At 40.8% G+C, this 19,970-nt stretch overlaps 1 protein-coding gene across 6 annotated transcripts in view; it reads right to left on the bottom strand.

Annotated features, from left to right (window-relative positions):
* Positions 1-19,970, bottom strand: part of CARMIL1 (capping protein regulator and myosin 1 linker 1) — a 200,952-nt gene that overhangs the window by 21,742 nt on the left and 159,240 nt on the right. For 4 of the 6 annotated variants that reach the window (XM_087758183.1, XM_087758147.1, XM_087758164.1 and 1 more), the window contains exons 30-32: positions 8,450-8,467; positions 4,191-4,257; positions 3,684-3,880 (exon numbers count right to left, since the gene is read on the bottom strand). In XM_087758183.1, coding sequence (XP_087614309.1) covers positions 3,684-3,880; positions 4,191-4,257; positions 8,450-8,467 — 282 coding nt within the window. The remainder of the gene's footprint in view (positions 1-3,683; positions 3,881-4,190; positions 4,258-8,449; positions 8,468-19,970) is intronic. The other 2 variants (XM_087758155.1, XM_087758176.1) reach the window with 1 other exon arrangement.

The raw sequence follows: 19,970 nt of genomic DNA, 5'->3' as shown, positions 1-19,970 counted from the left end.
AAAGCAGTTAAGGAAAAATTAAACCCTGATCAGGTGGTGACCTGAAGAGAAAGTATTTTCAACAGCTAGTTGTTTCCCTGTTCAGAGAAAAACATATGTTCTGGATTTTGGATTTAGAGATTAAGAAACAGAGCTTCAGCAGGCTAACAGAGCCTTTTATAATTCATTCAATCCAGCACTTCCAAAAGCAGAGAGTCTAAATACAGAATTAGGTGTTTCACTTCAGGAACTGAACACAGATTTTTGCTGAGTGTCTCAAAATGGAAAACCTGCTCCCTTTCTTTGGTTTCAATGCCCACATTTTGAAGGTAGGTGACTGGAGGCATGTAAACCAGGCTGACTTAGTAATACCTGCCAACCACAAAGGCCCTGTGAAGATTAGCTGGTGACTCTGCAGCCTCCTGAACATGAAAACTGCTGTCTCCTGGGAGGATTTCTCATGTGGTCTAGCTCCTGTACATGGCTTTGATGTGGAAAAGCTCTATTACCAGTAGAGAGACTTCCTTCAATTTAAATGCCGTATGGAAACCTTTTAGGTGACTACAGAAGACTCCACAAGACCCAACCCAGTTGTATTCTTGGTAGTACTAATGACCAGGAATCAGCCTGCCACAAAATAGCAGGGTTTGTAATTTGCCTCTAAAAAGAAAAATAAATACTCTTAAAAGCGGCTGTTAGCATCAAACCCAGCCTCATTAAGCCAGGACAACGGATTGCGTATGAACTATGCACATATGACACATCCATGAAACTTTTTACTTTCCATGGCTGAACCTTGTTAGAAGCCTAGTATTTACTTTGTTATCAAAGATAATAGCTAATATTTTATTGATACCTGCTGTAGCAATGTAATACTGATCTGAAAAGAGCCCACCTGGTAACAACTGCTTTGTTGCCAGTCAAACTGCATATTTTCTATAAAACCCAGTTTTATTCTAAGAAGCATAATGACTTCTCAGACTTCCAGTTCTGCCACCTTTGGGGTTTTCTGTAGAGAACTTGTTTAGCTGGAACATCTGACACTAGGCAGTAGTGCACATATTAACATCTGGGTTGGTCACACCAGTGATGATTGTCTCAATGTAAGTATTTAACTTCTCAGTCAAAAAACAGTTGACACTGACATTTCAACTGAAATGTGTCAACCAGAAGTGGCTGACGAATTTCAACAGAAATAAGAAACCATTTAATATTGATACTGGAATCCTCCAGATAGTAGGAACAAACATGTAAGTATCAAAGGCAAGTGCATCTCCTGAAGGGGAAGTAATGCAAGAATCCAATGATCTACAGCAAATGAGAAGATCTACCTCAAAAAAGAAAGCAGTTTGCATCTGAAAAAGCAGCAAGTTCTTACAAATGTACTAAAGACATACACAGATGTTGAAGGCCTAATAAGGTCCTCAAGACACAGGATTTTCTTGTTTGTTGTAATGCCTTTTAGTGATCAACATTAATGTAAAAGACTGAGCTCTGGTTTATTTCGTGTTTTCTGCTCCTAATGCTTAAAAAAAAAAAGGTAAGTTTTCATTTGTCAATTTTTTTTTTTTAGCCTAAGTTTAAAGGTGAGCCTTCTATGTTTCTTTATTAAGGAAAAAACTGGCTTGGAAGCAGAAATAAATAAGACGAATCACAATCCCTTTCATACATTAGAGATTCACCTCTTTGTTGTACTAAATCTTCACATGTGATAGAAGAGCTCATGAGGTTAAGATCTCACAAAAATCTAAATGATAAACAACTGTTTCATCGTATTGCTTCAAAGCTACTTGGGGGTGCATGGTGCTGAAGTTTTCTTTTTTTTCCCTCTGAACACTCATTTCAGTAAAAACTCTTGACAAAACTATAAATCTTTCTTCTCCCTGCCAACCCACCCCAAGTTAAAAGTTTACATTTCTCCCTTTTCCTCAATTTTTCCCCTTTTTCCTACATTTTTCAGCTTACAAAGAACAAATCTGTTTTTCAGCAAAACCAGAGAAGTACAGCTACAATCATCTGAGACCCCTTCAATTACTAAACGGAAATAATGGGAACAGAAAACAACCCAACAGCCCTGCTTTAAGTGGTAGAAAAGGTCAAGATTTTGCCTCACATTTCAAGTGTTTTCCTAACCACGGCTTTCTGTATTCTCAAACTGGCAAAACCAGCAGCAAATCAATTCTGCAAACAATGCCACAGTCCACTCATGACTCTGGCCTTCAAAATTTGGCTGTTTCATTTTTGGAAGCATCAAAGCAAACATCTTAAGTCTTTAGAAAATCTGTTTAGACTTGTTATGAGGTCAGAACTAGTAAGGAATTAAATGGTCTATAAAAACAAGACAGGGACAAATGAGTTTAAGTAAAAAAGTTCCTTTCAATTTCTGCAACTAAATAAACCCCTAATTTCCTCATTAATTCAATATGGATGAGCATTCCCACAGCATTGCACTATCATGGGAAGTAACACTTCTCCTCTACAAGAAGCTTTTTGTTTCTGTAGAGCAAGACATTGTATGTTCCAGTTCCATGCCTGGTAGCGAAGCACTTGCCCTCCCATGCCCCCACTCCTGCCACAACCCTGTGTAGATGGCACGGGATGCGCTGAGTAAGTTTGGAAGAGAGGCAAGTTTAGCAACTGGGAAAACATGTGCGTTCTGCAGAATTGGAATTGGAAGAAGTAAACACAGATGTGTTTTCACTACAACGCGGAGACCAGTTGGTCCTTCTGCTACCTCTGTCGTTCCCTGTGAAGTGCAAGGGAATGGAAAATTGGCTTGAATATCCCCTCTGCTTGAAGGTTTCTCCGTTTCCAAGTGGTGCAAAAAGCACCCTACTGCCTGATATGATCTTCCCCAGTACTAGGGAAATATTCAAGGGTCCTCTCCGCTGACAATCCTCAGGAAGCAGAAGAGGCCGCAGGCGTTCACTACTAGGCAGCATAACTTAGAGAAGCAACAGCTGCCCCTTGATAAGGGTTACTTATCCTATCAGCTGTGCTCTGTTGCCGTGAGATAGCTCTGTAACTCCTCCAGATCTGTCCTTACATACCCTGAGGACATACCATCACAGAAATAAATCTTTATTGATGTGGTATGCCAAGGAAATGCAACTGTGGGAACTCCACATACATATACTTGGGTTCACACCAATGCCTTTCGTAGACAGACAGTGCTCTTCTGTTTTGCTTTTCTAAGGCAGGCTCCTGCATGAAGAGCAGATCTGTGACTATGCAGATTTGCTGGCCCAAACACCATCTTCAGCTAAGGAGCTGTGGGAAGCTGGGTGTCGCAGAGTAGCTCCTCTGAGAGCTGATAGAAATAAGAATTCATGCCAAGTTACCACGTCTTAATGCAGGCAGAAAAAAGGATTAAGACTTAACAAACCCTTGCAATATAATTGAAAAGTCTCATGATATTTTGTGCGTTTCCTGTGAAAGCTCCAAGTACTTCCAGAAACTGCTTCCATGAAAAAACAAAAGCAAATTAAAAAAGGATAAAACATATCCTGGTTTTAGGCTGTGTCAAACAAGACAAAAAGCTTGTAATAGGGATGGCACACTGAAAGACATGAATACCAGAAGAAAAATTAAGTAGTTGCTTATGGCTTTTAAAACTTCAACAGTTGTCCTCATTACATTGCATTACTCATGGCAAAAAGCAATCAACAGATGTCATCGCCAGAGATATTTTAATGTAGACTCACTGCTGCTTGGCTGGGTTGCTGCTTTTTATTCCTTTTGGGCCTTAATTTTGTAAAGTGTTCCAGTTTTCTCCCTTCTTCTGATGGCAGCTCTGAAATGAATCCAGAAGTTCGTTTGTCCGTCCTGCTGGAAGGAAATGGTGGGTCTTCTATATGGATAGGTACTTCTTCCAGTGCTTTATCTAGATCAAATTCCATTTCTAAGAGAAATAAAAACTTTCCAATTAGACTTAACATGCTATTTAGGAAAAAAAAGACAATGCCATTCCTCTCTTTTGTGGTAAATAATTATACACACATTTAGAGAACTCAGCCACAACATGTTTGTAAGCAGACAGAGCACTGTGAGCAAATATTTACTACCAAACACACTAGAACAAAGCAACTAGCGTAGGCCGCAAATGCAGTCCAGAGGGAGGGAGCATCAACCTGTGCTTTTCAATCAAGAACTACCTAGAAGAATCTCAGGCGAGCAAAAAAGCAAAAAGGTTTTAAGAAATTCTCACTTACCAAAAGCTCTGGACACCGGCCGGAGCATTCTACTGTGGATGCTTTTCCTTTTTGATTTAGGAGTCATCTATCAAAATAAAACAAAACAAAAATTACTTTAGCAGACAGGAGAAATGACAAAGAACACCTTTTCCTTTCTATCCAACAAATCAGTTCTTCAAGCCTATGTATCATTTCAAGATGTGATTGGGTTTAACACCAGGAGGGAATGGGTTTTTTTCCTCCCCTTCTGAAACATTCAGAACTTTTTCTAAATGGACATTTTGTTCAGCTGACTTTGAACTGAACCAGGGAGGTAATTTATGCTTCCTATTAAAACCATAGGCTGTACACAGGATGATTATTTGAATTGTCCAAGCATTAACTCATTGATCTCCAACTGTAAAACACGGGAACTATTAAAACCTCACCTCTGCATTTGAGATCATGAGGCACAGAAAACTTAATTACTGTGTCCAGTACTGCGCAGTTAATGACAATACCAGGGATAGTCTCCTCCTTGTTCAGGCTTTTATTTTTGATAAAAAATACACTTCTTCAGTTAATTTGTTAGTGACAAGCTTCTGGGAATGATTAAAATTCAGGTATCTATGCCTCTGGACACTACCACACAGCTCACCAAACTTCCCTAGGAAAATGCAGTCCTGGAGCACACAGCCTTTCTTCAAAAAGCAAAATAACGTGTCAGTGTTAGCAATATCTCCAGCAAACACATGACTTCCCTGGACTTTAGATACACTGAGAATAGGTGGAAAGTTACCTTGGCATACATTCAACGTAGTTACTGAAAGTTATGCGCTATTATTCTTCTTACCTTCACATTTCCAGACAAAAGGAAAGACCCAACTTTGTTATTTTTGGAAGACAGTTGTCCTTATTTTCTTGCCTGAACTCTTCTGAAAGTTTGCATGGCAAGAAAGGCAGTTTTGCTATGGGAAATGCATGCGTCACCAATTCCGAACCTCCTAACATAGCTCAGCATTGTATAACTTTTAAACAAAAAGCTGACCTGCAGGTTTTCTAAAGAGTTAATGTAAAATGACTCAGCTTCTGCAAAGATGGGATCCTTTTGTAGTAGAGTCATACATGCTGGCTTTAGTGACACCCATCTACTTCCACTTACTTGCTAGTCTTGAAGCCTAGCGGCTTCAAATCTGGAGCGTCAGTCAGGAAGCTGTTACGGCTCACAACTCATTAAAAGAATTGCTAATCAAGTTTAGTAGTATCAATTTTATATGAGCCAGAAAAGACATAGTTGGCATTGACATTTCAGACAAATCATGAATTGTTTAAGGTAAACATTTGCTAGTTTTTATGTATGGAAAGTTCAGTGCACAGACTTACATGTGCTGAATTCACATTCCCATCCAAAGTAGTCAGAAGGATTACTATGCCACTATTCACATGCTCAGGGTTATGACAGATTTTCATAACAGGAAAGTTATTACCCATCTTCTCAAGACCAGAAAAGGACTTGCAGACTACAGAGTGGGCAATAATAGCACTGTCTGGGTAACAGAGCTCTGTTTTTATTGCCATGCACATTGCTGGGAAAAAAAGATACCTTCAGCTGTTGCAGGTTTCCACTTCCACATTTGACAAGCATCAGTAAATGATACAATAATTTCAAGACCAGCCAGGAAATAGCTTGCCACCTGAGCAGACTTACCCTGAAACTAATGAGCAGGCAAAGTGTTACTGCATCAAAAGGTCAGACATTACTTTCAGAGTTACCAATAAATTAAATGCAATGGATTTGATGGCAAGTGGCTGGAGAGGTGCTGAACTTCTTCAGCCAAAATTGCAGCCGATTGTGCAACGGGTGGGCAGCCCGGCAGCCTCTGAACTGCACACCTTGACAGCTGCCGATCCATCACCCAAACCTGAAACAACCACAGGCATCTGCACCTCATGTAAGGAAGAGTTGAAGCAGCTCAGCATTTGAGGGCCAGCAATTAGGAGTCACTATCAGTAGTCCCATGGTTTGATTTCCAGCCACAGCCCATTTCTCTTGTTAACGTATATTTTGCATGCATTTTGGTCTGCTTGCCACTTTTTTTGGTGGTGTGACTGGAAATTATATCTAGTAGGATAACATAGCAACTCATGCGCTAAAGAAGATCAGAAAGAAGGACAGAAAACAAGGCTGACAGGAGACCTCCAATCGCTCGGTAATTTCACAGCCACGGCCAGTGTTCAGAGTGCTCCTGGATGCACACAGACAAGCTGAGAGCTGCATCAGCCCAGGGCACCAATGCAAAACAGCATGGGGCAAGTTTGGAGGTTCCTGTGCAGGGACTTCAATGCTCCAAGACATTCCTGACAGCCAGGAACAGAATTATTTCATCTTCCTTCCCAGACAAGAAAATGGCCCCAGATGACCCTGCAGAGCTTGTGCTGATGACCATAAGCCAGTCTCTGGATCACTGCTATAACTTACTGTCAGCTTGGCATGATCCATCAGCAGCTTGGTTGCTGGGGATAAAGATGCCTCCCATTTGCTTTAACAGCATGAATAACAGCTATACATACACTTTTATTTGAAAACCTTCTGTTTTCTAGCCTGTTTAGGAAGTGCACAGATGAAAAGCTTCTTGCCAAGTGAACTTTCTAGATCACACACAGAGCAAAATGGGTCAAAGCATTAATTTAAATAGGCCAGTGTGCTCTTTTTACAAAATATTAGACTTAAGCTGAGATTAATATCTCAGCCACCGTGCAGTATGCTACAGCAGCAGAGCATGTGTCATTACCAGAGGAGATATCTGAACTCCTAGCGAAAGATCTCTGCCTCTCCCCAGCCTGAGCCCCATTTCCCATAGTTCACAGAAGCAGTTCAGGTTTGCAGACGCACACCTTCTGCTTTCCCACCACCTCTGGCGGCACAAGCACAACGCGTCTCTCCTGTCTCACGTTTCGCTCTCCTGCCTTACTTCACTTCCCTGGCTTTTACAGGGGAACAGCTGTTAGTATCAACCTCCCTTCCTTCACTTCTTCCACATCTTCCAGGGACTTTCCATTCTAGCAGACCACCTCCTGAACTTCTTCCTTGTTTTGCCTACCTTTCCGTGAGCACACTGCATGCTGCCAGGCAGAACAGATAAAAAGATTAACTGCATCTCTGGGTCTTGGGAGGCCCTCTTGGAAGTCTGCATGCACCTATGCCACTAAGATCTCTGGATATGGCCCTGCAAAGGTACCCCTCTGCAGTAGATGGGAGCCAGCAAATCTCCACCACGCTCCCAAATAAGGGCTTATTTAGACACTCTGGTGTGTCCAAGCTAACTTTAAACTCCCAGGATCAATTCACATGATCATTTTTCCAGATTCCTCCTTTCTGACTCCCTTCCTCACAAAACTATCTGAGCTCTCTTGAGTTTTCTTAAATTATATTACCAACTGTGGAAGAACGCTAGTATCTTGGGAATGAAAAACAACAACTAAAATCACTTTGAGTACTAGAAAACAATGTGCTTTTAGCAACAGGGTCTCAGATACTCTACCTTCCTCGATTATACAGATAACTGAAATGACTCTCAGTGCTGAGGGATATGCTCATTTCCATGTTTTTCTCCTCCTCCTCCAAAGTAATTTATATTCAACCCTATTAGATACAGGGATGCTCTGTGACCCTCCTGTCACTTCCCTTTCAGAAGATTTCAAACAAACTAATGTACAACTTCCCCCTCCCTCTTGAAATTCAGCTCCCCAACCCGTCTCCCTTCAACCCTTCTTCCTGCAAAACAACGTATGGGTTTTCAGCTTCGAGAATGCGTTAAGGACGACAGCACAAAAAGGTGGGACAGCAGTGAAAAGCTCAAGGTGATTCAACTAGACAAAGAAAACACAACTGACCAAACTGAGATAACCCCTGACATCTCTTCTACCCTAGTGGCAAGAGAGCCCTAGTTTATGCCCATTTTTAAGCCATTCTTTCATTTAGCTGGATGATGCTTGAATATAAAACCAAATCAGTAGATTTTCTTTCTGAGCAGTAACGTTTGTGCTTATAGCTGCGACATCAGCGCTCTGCTTTGGTTTGGTCTGAAAACCAAGGGATGCTTTAAATTCAGATGCTACGCTAGCTGAAGCTTTTTGTAAAATCCAATCTCACCCCTGAACCGCTGCCTATTTCATTAGTAGGTGCAGATGGATGGCACTACAGTCTCCCAGGAGACTCACAAGGCAGTACAGAGGCAAATGGAGCACAAAACCATAAACAAGTAGGCCAGAAACAGCAGAGCTAAAAAAATACTTACACTTGTACAGCAGAGAGTCTCCATGCAGCAAAAAAGAAAGAAAAAAGAATATGAATGGGGAAGACAAAGCAATAGCAGTTCTCAGGAAAGGAGGCAAAACCAGAAGTCACCAAAATAAAGAAAACTAAAGCCAAAACACTTAGAAGTCTTAGCAGGAAAGGTGGCATGCAAGAATGAGGTACAAATCCCTTGCATTTGGAGGTGCCATACACTTCATGTTTCCAGAGGATAACCAGAGAAGGATGTGATTTCTCTTATTTTATCTACATTGGGACAAATTCAGGTTTTCAGACATTTGTTTCCAATATATGGCACTCGCCAATGGTGCCAACCTGCCACCTGCTGTCCCAATATACTGTGTTTTTTCATTTTGCTGGCACCAGGAGTGAGAAAAAACTGTAATTCTGTTATTTCCTAGTCTGAATGAAGCCTCTCAATTAAAAATCAGCAGTTTGTTGTGGAAAGCAGGAGAGCAAGGAAAACAAAACAAAGCTTCTCTTGAAAGAATGAAAAGGGATGCAAGTCTGTTCTCCTGAGGTTTAAAGAAACCTAATCCAAAGCAACAGTACTTCTCCTTCCCATAAGGAGGTTTAGAGGCGCAGGCTTTCAAGCACTTTTGGCACATTAGAAGAATGCTATTCCATTAATAAAGCACGACCATTCCCCTCTCCTTCAAAAAATTAAAAGAAAAAAACCAAGCAGCACAGCCATCATATGAAATGAAGCAAGGCCATATCCCCTCTCATGTGGCACATGACCAAGCACAGTCCTCCTTAATTCAGAGTAAGAAAAAACAATGGTGGTTTTGCCTTCAAGTTGAATGGGAACTGCTGCTATAACAACACTCCAGGTATTACCAGAGTGTTTGTGGCAGAAGTCAATAGTCATGGTCTGGATTAAACTTCTCAGCAAGGAAGTGCTGCATTTTTAAATGGATATTGCACTGGTGTTTAATTACCAGGAGTGAAAACAGTCTGCACGTAACATGAAGTTCATCATTTAATTGTTGAAGGGATATTAAGGTCAGTTTTTCAGTGCTTTGACATTTTAAACAATAATGATCCATTTGTCACAGTTCATATTTCTAAGCTTAACTGTAGCTAAATGTTTTAAAGATACGATGGGCTATCTTTGAATAGCAAGAACAGTGTTCTTGTTACAGCTCCACTCCTTTATTTTCCTACTGTCCTCAGGGGTTTTGTTTGTTTATTCCTTTGTGTTTTTTAAAATTTTTATTTTCTTTTAGCTTTAGAAACTTTGGCTTTATGCAGGAGTTCTCAGCTAACAGGCAAACCTGCTCATTACTCTCATTTTTGTACGCTATCTACACACACATACACTCTTACTCCATTTCCCTGCCAGAATCCATGTTCTCTCTTCTCTTGCCCATCTTCTATACTACCATTCACGAGGGCTGCTCTGAGGTTGCTGGAGAGACTGCAGAATCCCTTGAGAAACATCTTGAAAACTGAAACCGTCTTAAAAGTAAATATCCAGCACACTTCAAAAATCAATCTGCAACACGGTTTCTCTTTCAGACAGCATTCGTGGTAGCACTCCAGTGTGTTCTGTGCATTTAATGCATAGGCAGGAAAGTTATTTATATTATATAAGCAGCTGGAAATGTGATTAGGACCAAAGTGCAAAGCAATACATATATAACAGGAAGCAATCCCAGGATTTGGGGGAGTTTGTAGTCTACAGTCCTGATCCAGCAAGGGCTTATGGAAACTCCTACCTTCCACACTTTAGTGATCTCACCTAAGTGAGTGTGACTACCGAGCCACTTAAAAGGTGCTAAACAGTTTGTGGGTGGGGGGTAAGGAGGGAGAAGGAGGAGAGGGAGGCACGAAGCAGGCAACAGGTTAGACAAGGAAGCACCATTAAGCAAAGCAAAGACTAAGAGACTTGCCTGAAGTCACCAAGGAATCTGGCTGCTCTGCAGGGAACCTAACGCCAGTCTTCAGACCCCTGAAGTACTATCGACCATGAGGTCACCCAACCCTTCTCTTCATTTGCTCTCAGCATAATTGCAAAATAAAGTGGTCTGCCTCCAAGCGTACACGGGCCATTGCTAAAGACGAAACGCCAACCCACAACCAAAAATCCCAACCAAATTCAACCCAAACAAAAGCAGAAATTGGATCGGGGAATCATAACAACGTGCCAACTGGGGATGAGCTGTTAGAAAAAATATATTCAAGGATTCTTCCAGAAAATTTTAAACCAGTGCTAAATTGTTTCAGCTATATGTACTTTGTGGGGTATGCCTTTTTAAGAAAGAGGCATAAGAAAACAAGGCATTTTATTACAAGTCCTGCTGTTTTCTTTTGCTGTAAGGAATCCTGACCTGTAAAGCTGCCATGACACCATTTCAGTCAGCTGACATTTCCCACGCTGCTTCTAGTCTCCTAACTACCTTTGACAGAGATGTCACACATCTGTCATCTCATATAAAAAAAAAAAAAAAAAAAAAAGAAATCTTCAGGTATGCTTTATAAACCAGAACAGTAAATGGACCAACTTTGCTTTTTGCATATGAATCTTTGGACACACAGGTGTCTCACCATCTGTATAGAAAGCCTTAGAAACTAGAAAGTTGCTATTGCTTACTTCAACTACTGAAGATTTTATAACATGATTTCCAGGGTAAAACCCTCAGCACGGCTTGCAGAAATTTAGCTACGTACTTCCCACTAGCAGCGATGGTAACCTGATTCACTGTCCTTAGAATCTTCCCCTTGAGTGCCATTGTCCTTGCAAAGTTAAATGCAATGCTAAAATCCATGGCAGCTAATGGAGTATTTTACAGGAGACAGGAGAGCAAAGCCACTAACACATCATTTAGAAACCAAGGCCAAGCTGTGATAGGCTGCTGTCTGTTGATACAGCTGTCCTGAATGTAGCTGCTATGCATTTTGACACCAGCAGAGGATCTAGTCCTGACCTTATATTTCAGAGTTCTATCCTCTATATGGAAGTACTATATATAAATATAGATATTGTAAATAAATATTGCATACAAATAATCCATACGTAAATTTAAGGAGTATGTTTGTTTATTTCCTTCCCTTCCTCAAGAGTTGAATTTCTAAAGAACGAGCTGTAGTTCAGAATTAGTTCAATTAGTCTCAGCTAAACCAGCCTGACCTTTAGAGTTACTTTGTACAGCAACATTTTCTGAAAGAAAAGGAGTAGCACTGCAGTAAGATAAGCTCAATAGATTTGCCCTTGAGCTTGTTTCATTTTACTAGCCAAGAAACCTTTGCTTTTCTGCTTGCTGAGATGTGGCTCATGTACTCTGTGATATTTCACCAAGTATTTCAAAATACTCTTTTAATTAATAATTCTGCACTTGCATCTTTCAAGTCATGTAAAATTCCTGCTAATAAATAGTCCTGCATATAAATATGCAAAGCTTTTATTATGAAGAGTACAAAAACATGAATTAAACTGAGCAGTTCCTAGAGCTATTAAACTGAATCATTTTTTTCATATTCTGAATGAGTATCCTGCAAGGAACTCTGCCTGCAACTACCACCTGCAAGAGAAAAAGCAATTCTCCGTATCATCAGTTCTGTTTTCTACTTGGTCATGAAGAAGCTAGCAGCATCTTCTACAGCAGCTGGGCTTTAAGATGAACAAAGAGGATGGTTCCAACTAATTTATTTTAGTTAAAAACTAAGTGTAGAACGGAGAGCTGCTGCAAGTCAGATGGCACAAACTATCTCTTTAAGTCACCACAAGCTGCTTGCTTGTGGTTGTTCATTACCTTCAGCTGGCAAACGCTGATGCCAAAATTACTTTGTTTGTGACCTAAACTTCCATATAGTAAGAAGAAAAAGCTCTTAAACTCAGCAAATATGGAGAGGTGGGCAGCCGTTCAAGATATTCTTAGGCAATTCTTTAAAGACAGCCACCATATGTACCAGGTGCCCCGGGCAATAACATCAATAAAGCAAGTTTGAGGCAAGGTACTCCTGAATGGAAGTGTTCAAAGTCAGGTGGGAGGGGGCTTTGAGCAACCTGATCTAGCAAAAGATGTCCCTGCCCATGGCAGGGGGGTGGACTACATGATCTTTAAAGGTCCCTTCCAACCCAAACCTTTCTATGATTTTATGAATGGGAGCTGTCGTATCTGCGTGCCCTACAGCTTCCCAGGACTGGGAACCAACACAACTTCTGCATCTCTCCTTCCTTCCAACAACCTGAAGTGAACAGCTACCAAAAGGATAAGTAGTCATCCAGGCAAAAACCACCAGTCATCTTCCCACCACCATTAGAGCCTTTGGGGGCAGATGATGCATGGCTTATGCTGAAGCAGTGACATTTCAAAGGAGAAACGCTACAGGGAGACTCATCACAGTGAATCAGATACAGTTTACCCTGGACGGGGAAGTGGACTAGCAGCCTCTCTGCCCAGAATTATGATGGCAAGTTTTATGCTTGAAAACCCAGGCATCCTTGAGCTGCTACTCTTTTCTCATTGAAGTTTGTTTCAGACACCTTTCCAGCATGCACAGTAAATCTTTATACCCCTCAGACACTTTGAGATATACTTTGTGAACTTAAATATTAAAAAGCCAAACAAAAACAAACCAACCTTCTGAATTTTAAGTCCTGTCAGGAACTACTTTATCAAGATATCTCCCTGTTAAAACCAGGAGATATCTTGACAGGCAACTAGCAAATACTCTAAGACACTGTATGGGAAACAGAAATACTTGAGTAGAGTATTTTAATTTCTTCTCTAAAACAAACTGGTAGAAGGGGTCAATCATAATTATCCAAGAGAGGATGGCAAAACTCAAAGGCTGGTCTATGGAGTGCCAGCATCCAAGTGTGATACATGATTTACATAGAGCTGCTTGGTCAGACAGTCACGGGGCAGCACATGAGCCTAGGAAGGGCAGAAACACCATGAAAGAAGAGCAAGATGCCTACCCTGCAAAGCAGGACTGCTCACCTGCCAGCACGGAATTAAGTGCTGGCTGGCAACAAGGCACTGGATTCTGCTGTTTCTCAGAGAGCGTGAACACAAGCTTCCCCTGGATTATCTAAATACCGTGGTACTGGAAATGACCCACAGCTAAAATGTAAAATAAGAAGTTCTGATAAGCTTTGAATGAAAATACTGTGACTTTTCAATCACTTTGTTTTTCTATCCTGCTCATTCCTTTTAGTTTTCTTTAACATCTGCTAACTTGAAGGTTCTTTTCAGCAGTTTACGTGCTTTTGGTTTCAGATCAGTATTGCAATCCTGTCACTACTGACCTCAAAAATTCACAGCAATTTGATCTTTACTCGTAAGATCTTACTGCAGAGATACACCCACCACTTTGCCATGAGGCTTTAGTTGACCTGAATAACATCAGAAGAAAGAATATATTTACCTCTAAGTTCTCCTCTAGTCTGAGAGAGAGATGTTTTGAGAGGAAGCCTGGTAAATTTATGAATATGACTGTGTGATGCAGTTGTCAGTGATAGCAGAGATGAGATTTGCTGACTCAGAAGGTGTCTTCTAGCTTTTTGGCACTATGTACTCTTGATTTATTTATTTATTTATTTATTTATTTATTTATTTATAAGTTTTTATTCCAGTAACCCAGCTCATCCTAACCTCCTTTTCCTTGACAAAATATAGCAAAATCTAACGGTACTCTGTAACTGCCTGCCCTAACACTGACTTCCTCCCCGCTCTTTGTGTGAGCAACTATTCTTTATCACTGCATTATGAGGCATCAATTTGGTAGAGCAAAAAATTGCAAGCCTCCTGTTCTTCTGGGTGAAGCGACACCATGAAGCACTCTCAGTGAGACTGGCTCATGCATGTGCTATTTTCAGTAGGCTCTCCAGATTTCAGAGTAAACAAGGCTCCCCCATACGACACAGATAAGTAACTTGTGCCAAGTTATTTATTTGAGACGCTGGAAGAATCAAAAAGCAGTAGAAAGGACCATGCAACCTATACAAAAAAACTCCTCAACCACTTGAGAAGGTCAACTTGCCAGATATTAATTGAATCAAGAAGCCTTATGGCTGCAAGCAGATGTGTGCTACAGAAACAGCACTATTAGAGGTTATTCTCATGCTGTTTGCTGTTGTCCCTCTGCCAAAGGTTACAGAGTCTAGATTTTGGCAAGTACTCCTCCAAAGGAGCTCTTGCTAATCTGCCATGGGAAATAACGAGCAGGTTCTTATAAACAGAGGCTGTGGAAAGATGAATTCTCTATCTATTTGTGCTGAACATCAACTGACTCCACAGCTCCGCCGGCAAAAGGGATCACACGAGTGCCCCCTGATCCAGCATGTGCAAAGGAGCTTTGTCCTCATAACCTGTTAACTTTACCTGAAGTAGGTAAGTGAGCGCTTGGGTGACCCCTGCCGCTGGCCGTATGGGCGAGCGCTGGCTGGCAGGGCAAGCGAACCCAGGTAGGGATATAGTCACCTCTCTCACCAAGTGGTGGATGGGTGTCCACTAGCAGGCTACAGCCTGCCACAGCTAGCTGGTGCCTGCTGAGACAACTCTGCCTGCAGCCCGGGCATTCAAATTCTTGCCAGCAGAGTGGCGAATGGTGGGACTGAGCAGCCGGGGCTGGCACTACCTATAGACTGCATAGCTACATGTTCAAGACCTTTCTGTCTGCCACAGATTTCTTAGTAGTTACCTCCCTCTTAACACCACTGCAAGGAAGTTAAACTCCCGAGACCAGTGTTTCAGTGCTTTGTTACTGAACTCTCCTTTCAATCTGGCTTTTTCATGACATGTGAAAGAAAATGATGGAAACTCTATCAGTAAGACAAATACTGCCACAAAGGACGTAACTACACACCCTCCCCTCCACCCCCAATACAAATCTGAGTCTACTAAGGCAAAATAAAGCATTGGTATTATGGGAAGACAGGCTCCTGATACAGAAGTGCCACCATGCAAACAATATCCAGCAGCTGCACTTCACAATTCTGGTGTTAACTTAAGCAGAAAACAGTCTCCAATTTTACTTTTTTTCTTAACCAAGCATGCAGTGCTGTTACTAGTAGCAGTTCATCACATTCTTCATTTACTTCATACTGTGCCAATAATGTACCCTAGATTATGAGAAACAGCTTTGAACTCTGACTAAGAAATGTCAATTGGTTTAAGAAAAACATACTATATAGGAATTATCCATCACCTCCTTCCACTCAGAGACCAAGAAAAAGACACTGGAAGCCATTTAAAGTGTTTCAGCTGGGATCACATAACCCCTCATGAGCCGAAAGAGACTGTAGTCTGTAGTCTACACATGTAACAGGCATTGAATAAACACGGGTAAGGACCTCTAAGGGCAGTGAGGATGCGGCAAAACTATATACAAAGGAACCCAGGAAAAGACAGGTAACAAATATTTACACTTAAAATTAATGTAATCATAATACTAATGGCGAGGCTAACATATAAACACACAACTTGCAAATAAACAAGATATTCATAGGTTCTGCAAAATTATCACACCGGCTCCCTTTGTCTCGTACTTTCTCGGCCATTGCACTGCGTGTGTAGGGAAGGGCTTAGGGAGCACGCCGCCGCTGTGCTCTGCCCCTCCTGGTGATGTTCTCATAAACTGTCCTAGTTCAGCGTGAGTCAGAAATACTACTGGACTCCCACTGAAGTAGATTTTCTTGCATGCCTGTGATGGAGCCTTTTCAGAAGCCAAGAATAGTCTCGCATACCATAATGCCAATTCCTAGCTTCCCACAGAGTGCTGTATTTACTACACATCAAAGGCCCATTTCTGCTAATGCATACAAGAGAGAAACTCAAGTGTCACAATCAATTTAATCCGGCATTCATCCAGGCTGCTGCCTTTGCCCTCATCCCTGCCGGCTTGTTCCTGCCGCTCAGGATTTGTTTTGTGAACTCAACCAGAGGACTAGTCAGCCTGTAAACTAACCTGGGAAAGAAATCCTCCGTAAAAAGCTTAATTTTCAGCTGAATCAATTCCCACACCCAGTTTGTAGCGAGGCTGTGTGAGCACCAGTACAAGTGTGAGGGTGTGGGCAGGAAAGACCGAGCTGTGTACAGGGGAAAGTGGAAAATGCTCTTTTCAGCAAGAACAATGATTTTTGCTGGATTAAGCCAGTCGCAGAGCTAGGGTTTTATAGCGCAGGAGAACATGTGGAGTCCAACAGGAACTGGGGTTTTATTGCAGTAGGTGTTCAGTCTTTCATCCAAAAAGCTGACTGTCTATGACTGAGACAATTCTGCTGCAGGTAAATAGACAGCAACAAGAATCAGATGTGGTAGCATGTCAGGGCATACCAGAGAATCACTACTTTAATTTTTCTTCCTATAGTTATCAGTGCACATGTACATGAGTCTGTACAATGATTTTCTCCTTCCTGCAGTGAAAGCAACTGGAGGGGCTTCTGTTGTTTTAATTCTAATTTGTTTTAGATGAGGGGGTGGGGAGAAAAAAAGCTTTCAGGTGGTGCTTTATGAGTTTTCTTTGTTTAAAAAATAAATTTAATACTGATGTGCTGAGTGCAATTTCTCCCTTTTCCCTGAAAACACTAAGGTCCATACAATCCTTGTCTTTCAGAACCCATGGGTTCATAAGTCTTCACCTGGATACTGGACTAATCTGCTAAATCTTTGACAATGGCTAGTAAGTACATTCGCAGGAAAAAAACATACACCACCAATCTACAAATGTTCCGCTACTTCTGCAAATTTTCGTCTCTACTGTACAGGTGAAATCTATTCTTCAAATAAAGACTAAAACATTAATATATTGCTCATGGGATTTTTTTTGTTAAACCTTCCTCCATTAAGGTCATAGAACCATCTCAACGGTTAAAATTAGAAATAGATAAGAAATGGCTAAGATTCAACATTCATTACAGGCAGTCCTTTTCTATTAGCTACAAGCATTTTTGCAAACACATACCATCCAAGCACTTCAATCTTACACTGAAATGCTTTAAAGAAGTTTTATAAGCAGACTTGTGTATTACAACCTACAGTTCCTTTACATGTTTCAAACAATTTCCTACCATACCTCTTCATAATGCAAATAACCTCTGCTTTGCTCTAAAAACAATACTTATCCCAGCTGTATGCTTGTTATTACCTATAGTAATAAAATTACATTGCTGAAATGGATATTTTAAAGACAATGAGTACATGAATTTCTAGTAAAAAAGCTATTTCTCTCAAAACTTTTCTTTAAGTAGAGGCTCAACTCTGCTGATCTCCTTTTAGTATTCTGGAAGCCAAACTAACATTCAAGTAGCTAAACAAGAGGGAAAAAAAAAAAAAAAGCTTTAGAACATAACTATTAAACACAGTCTAACAAAGATGCTCCATTACATTTGGTGGGGAATTGAGCACTATTGAGTATCTCTTACTTCTGCAAAGAACTAAAGGTTATGAAAGAATAAAGTACAACTAGAAGCATTACGCAAAATCAAATCACTTATTATCTACCTACACAATTACACATACCAAGATACATGATAGTCTCAGTAAAAAAGGGTGCCTTATTTAAAGTTAGTTTTCAAATGCATGCATTAGTTTAAAATGTGTCACTCTCATCATATACACACAGAAAAATTCAGATAAACCGTACTATTTTATGAAGTTAATTCATGATTCAGTCTAAGCTCTGAAAAGCAGGCCATGGCTTTTGCTTTTATCTGAGAACAGTAAGTAATTTTCTGCATAAAGATTTTTCTTTCCATCTTACTTGCATGCAACTTTTATCTAATGACTTATTACGATCAACACAGCTCTAATTAAACATAGACAACTAAGACAGGTGTAGATTAGGGAAGCATTAATTTACTGTACTGCAGCTTAGGGAGATCAGAAACCCTTGGGTCCATAACGTTCCAGCTATTGCATCCTACGCTGAGCCACTCAATCACTCCCAGCATTCTTCAGAACTCATTTAACAGACTAGCAAATTCTGCTATGACTGACAAATCTTTCATATTATGGGCTCCCAGGCCACCGTTAAAGGCTGGATGAGAATCATATCCTAAGTTGAAGCTAATGAGCTTTAATTGCACAGTTTGGTATTTGGTAAGTCCTAACTCCCACAACAAAAAATACTAGAAATAACATTTAAAAGTCTATTTTTCAGTGGTGCGTTTCATGGGCCCGTTTATGACACGTCATTCTGTCTTGTCTGTGTTGCTTATACATATCAAACTTCCAGGTGGATGGGTGGCAACCCTCTAATCTGGCAGGGAAATCCTCAGAGCCACAGCCACGCTACACCTTGCTTGAGAATCGGTGGGCAGGCTGTGAAACACACCAGGGCCTGTTTGTTCGCTCTGTCACCAGCACTGGAGGCTTCAGATCCTTATGCTGCCAGTCCGAGCTTTATAAACAAACCTCCACATCTTCCACTTTCAATCCACATATAAGAACAAATAGCTCATAAGCATTTTATTACAAATACATCTACTTCATTCACAGTCATTCACCAAGCTTCAGTGCTATATAATCTACCTGTAACCACAGAGTCAAAACTGAACCTAGATACGGTTTTTCCCCAAATTGTTCAAATACAGCTTCAAGGGAGGCTGGTGAATAACAACACACTGTTGAATACATTGCCTCAGGCAGAATACTGATCCTCAATAGGCTTGTTGAAGAAAACAAGAATGAAGAGAACAGGCTTGCTGAAGATAATGGGTTTGCAAAATGAATCCAGTTTTGCAAATGGAAAAAAACCAGCTCCCCCAAAATGGTGGTCCAAGCTCAGTGCCTCTCCTATACGACCAAAATCTCTTCTTCCCCAGACATCTTGGCAACTAGCTGGAGCAAACTGATAGACAGGGCTTAGAACAGGTGAGTTTTTCCTGGCATCCCAGCAACATGATCAACTTCATCCCACGTTCCATATTCTTTTGGCAATAGGAGATTAGGCTGCCAAACATGCACACCACCAACCTGCAATTCAAGGTTTCAGGTTTGAGGTTTGCAGACTACACAGCCAGGTGCATCAGCTACTCACAAGGCTAAGATCCGTTCTATCATCACACTTTGTAATGCTTAGGGATTTCCAATGGCCAAACAAGGCAGTATTCTGGACTAATGCCATTTTGGAAGTGGGATTTAAATAGCTATTTCTCATTTAAGACTAAAAATAATCAAAGGAAATTAGGTTCATCATTATAGTTCATAGAACCATATGCTTCTCCTTCTAGTAAAATCTTTCAGCAACATATCTGTTTCCTGCACTGACCAGCTCATTGTTTGCTGATGCCCCTTTCAGAAGGTTCCTCATTTCCATGCAAATATCTGTACGACACTTAAAAGCTGCCATAAATCAGGTTAATTTTTCCAAGACAGTATCTGAAATCCATAGGATTTTCCCATAGCTAAAACACATCACTGGGAAAGTGCTATCTTTGAAGTTACTAACTCCACCCAGAAGATGCAAGAAATCCATTCTTAAGATGCTTTTAGTTGCAAAAAACTCAGTAAGAACACTAGCTCAGTAAAAATCCCTGTATTACTCAGCCTCTT

Source organism: Nipponia nippon, unplaced genomic scaffold (assembly GCF_047370975.1).
Source record: "Nipponia nippon isolate SJK-2023a ecotype South Korea unplaced genomic scaffold, ASM4737097v1 scaffold_1, whole genome shotgun sequence".
Lineage (NCBI taxonomy): Eukaryota > Metazoa > Chordata > Aves > Pelecaniformes > Threskiornithidae > Nipponia > Nipponia nippon.
The sequence above is the reverse complement of the archived record's forward strand: the minus strand, read 5'-3'. Positions and strand labels throughout refer to the sequence as shown.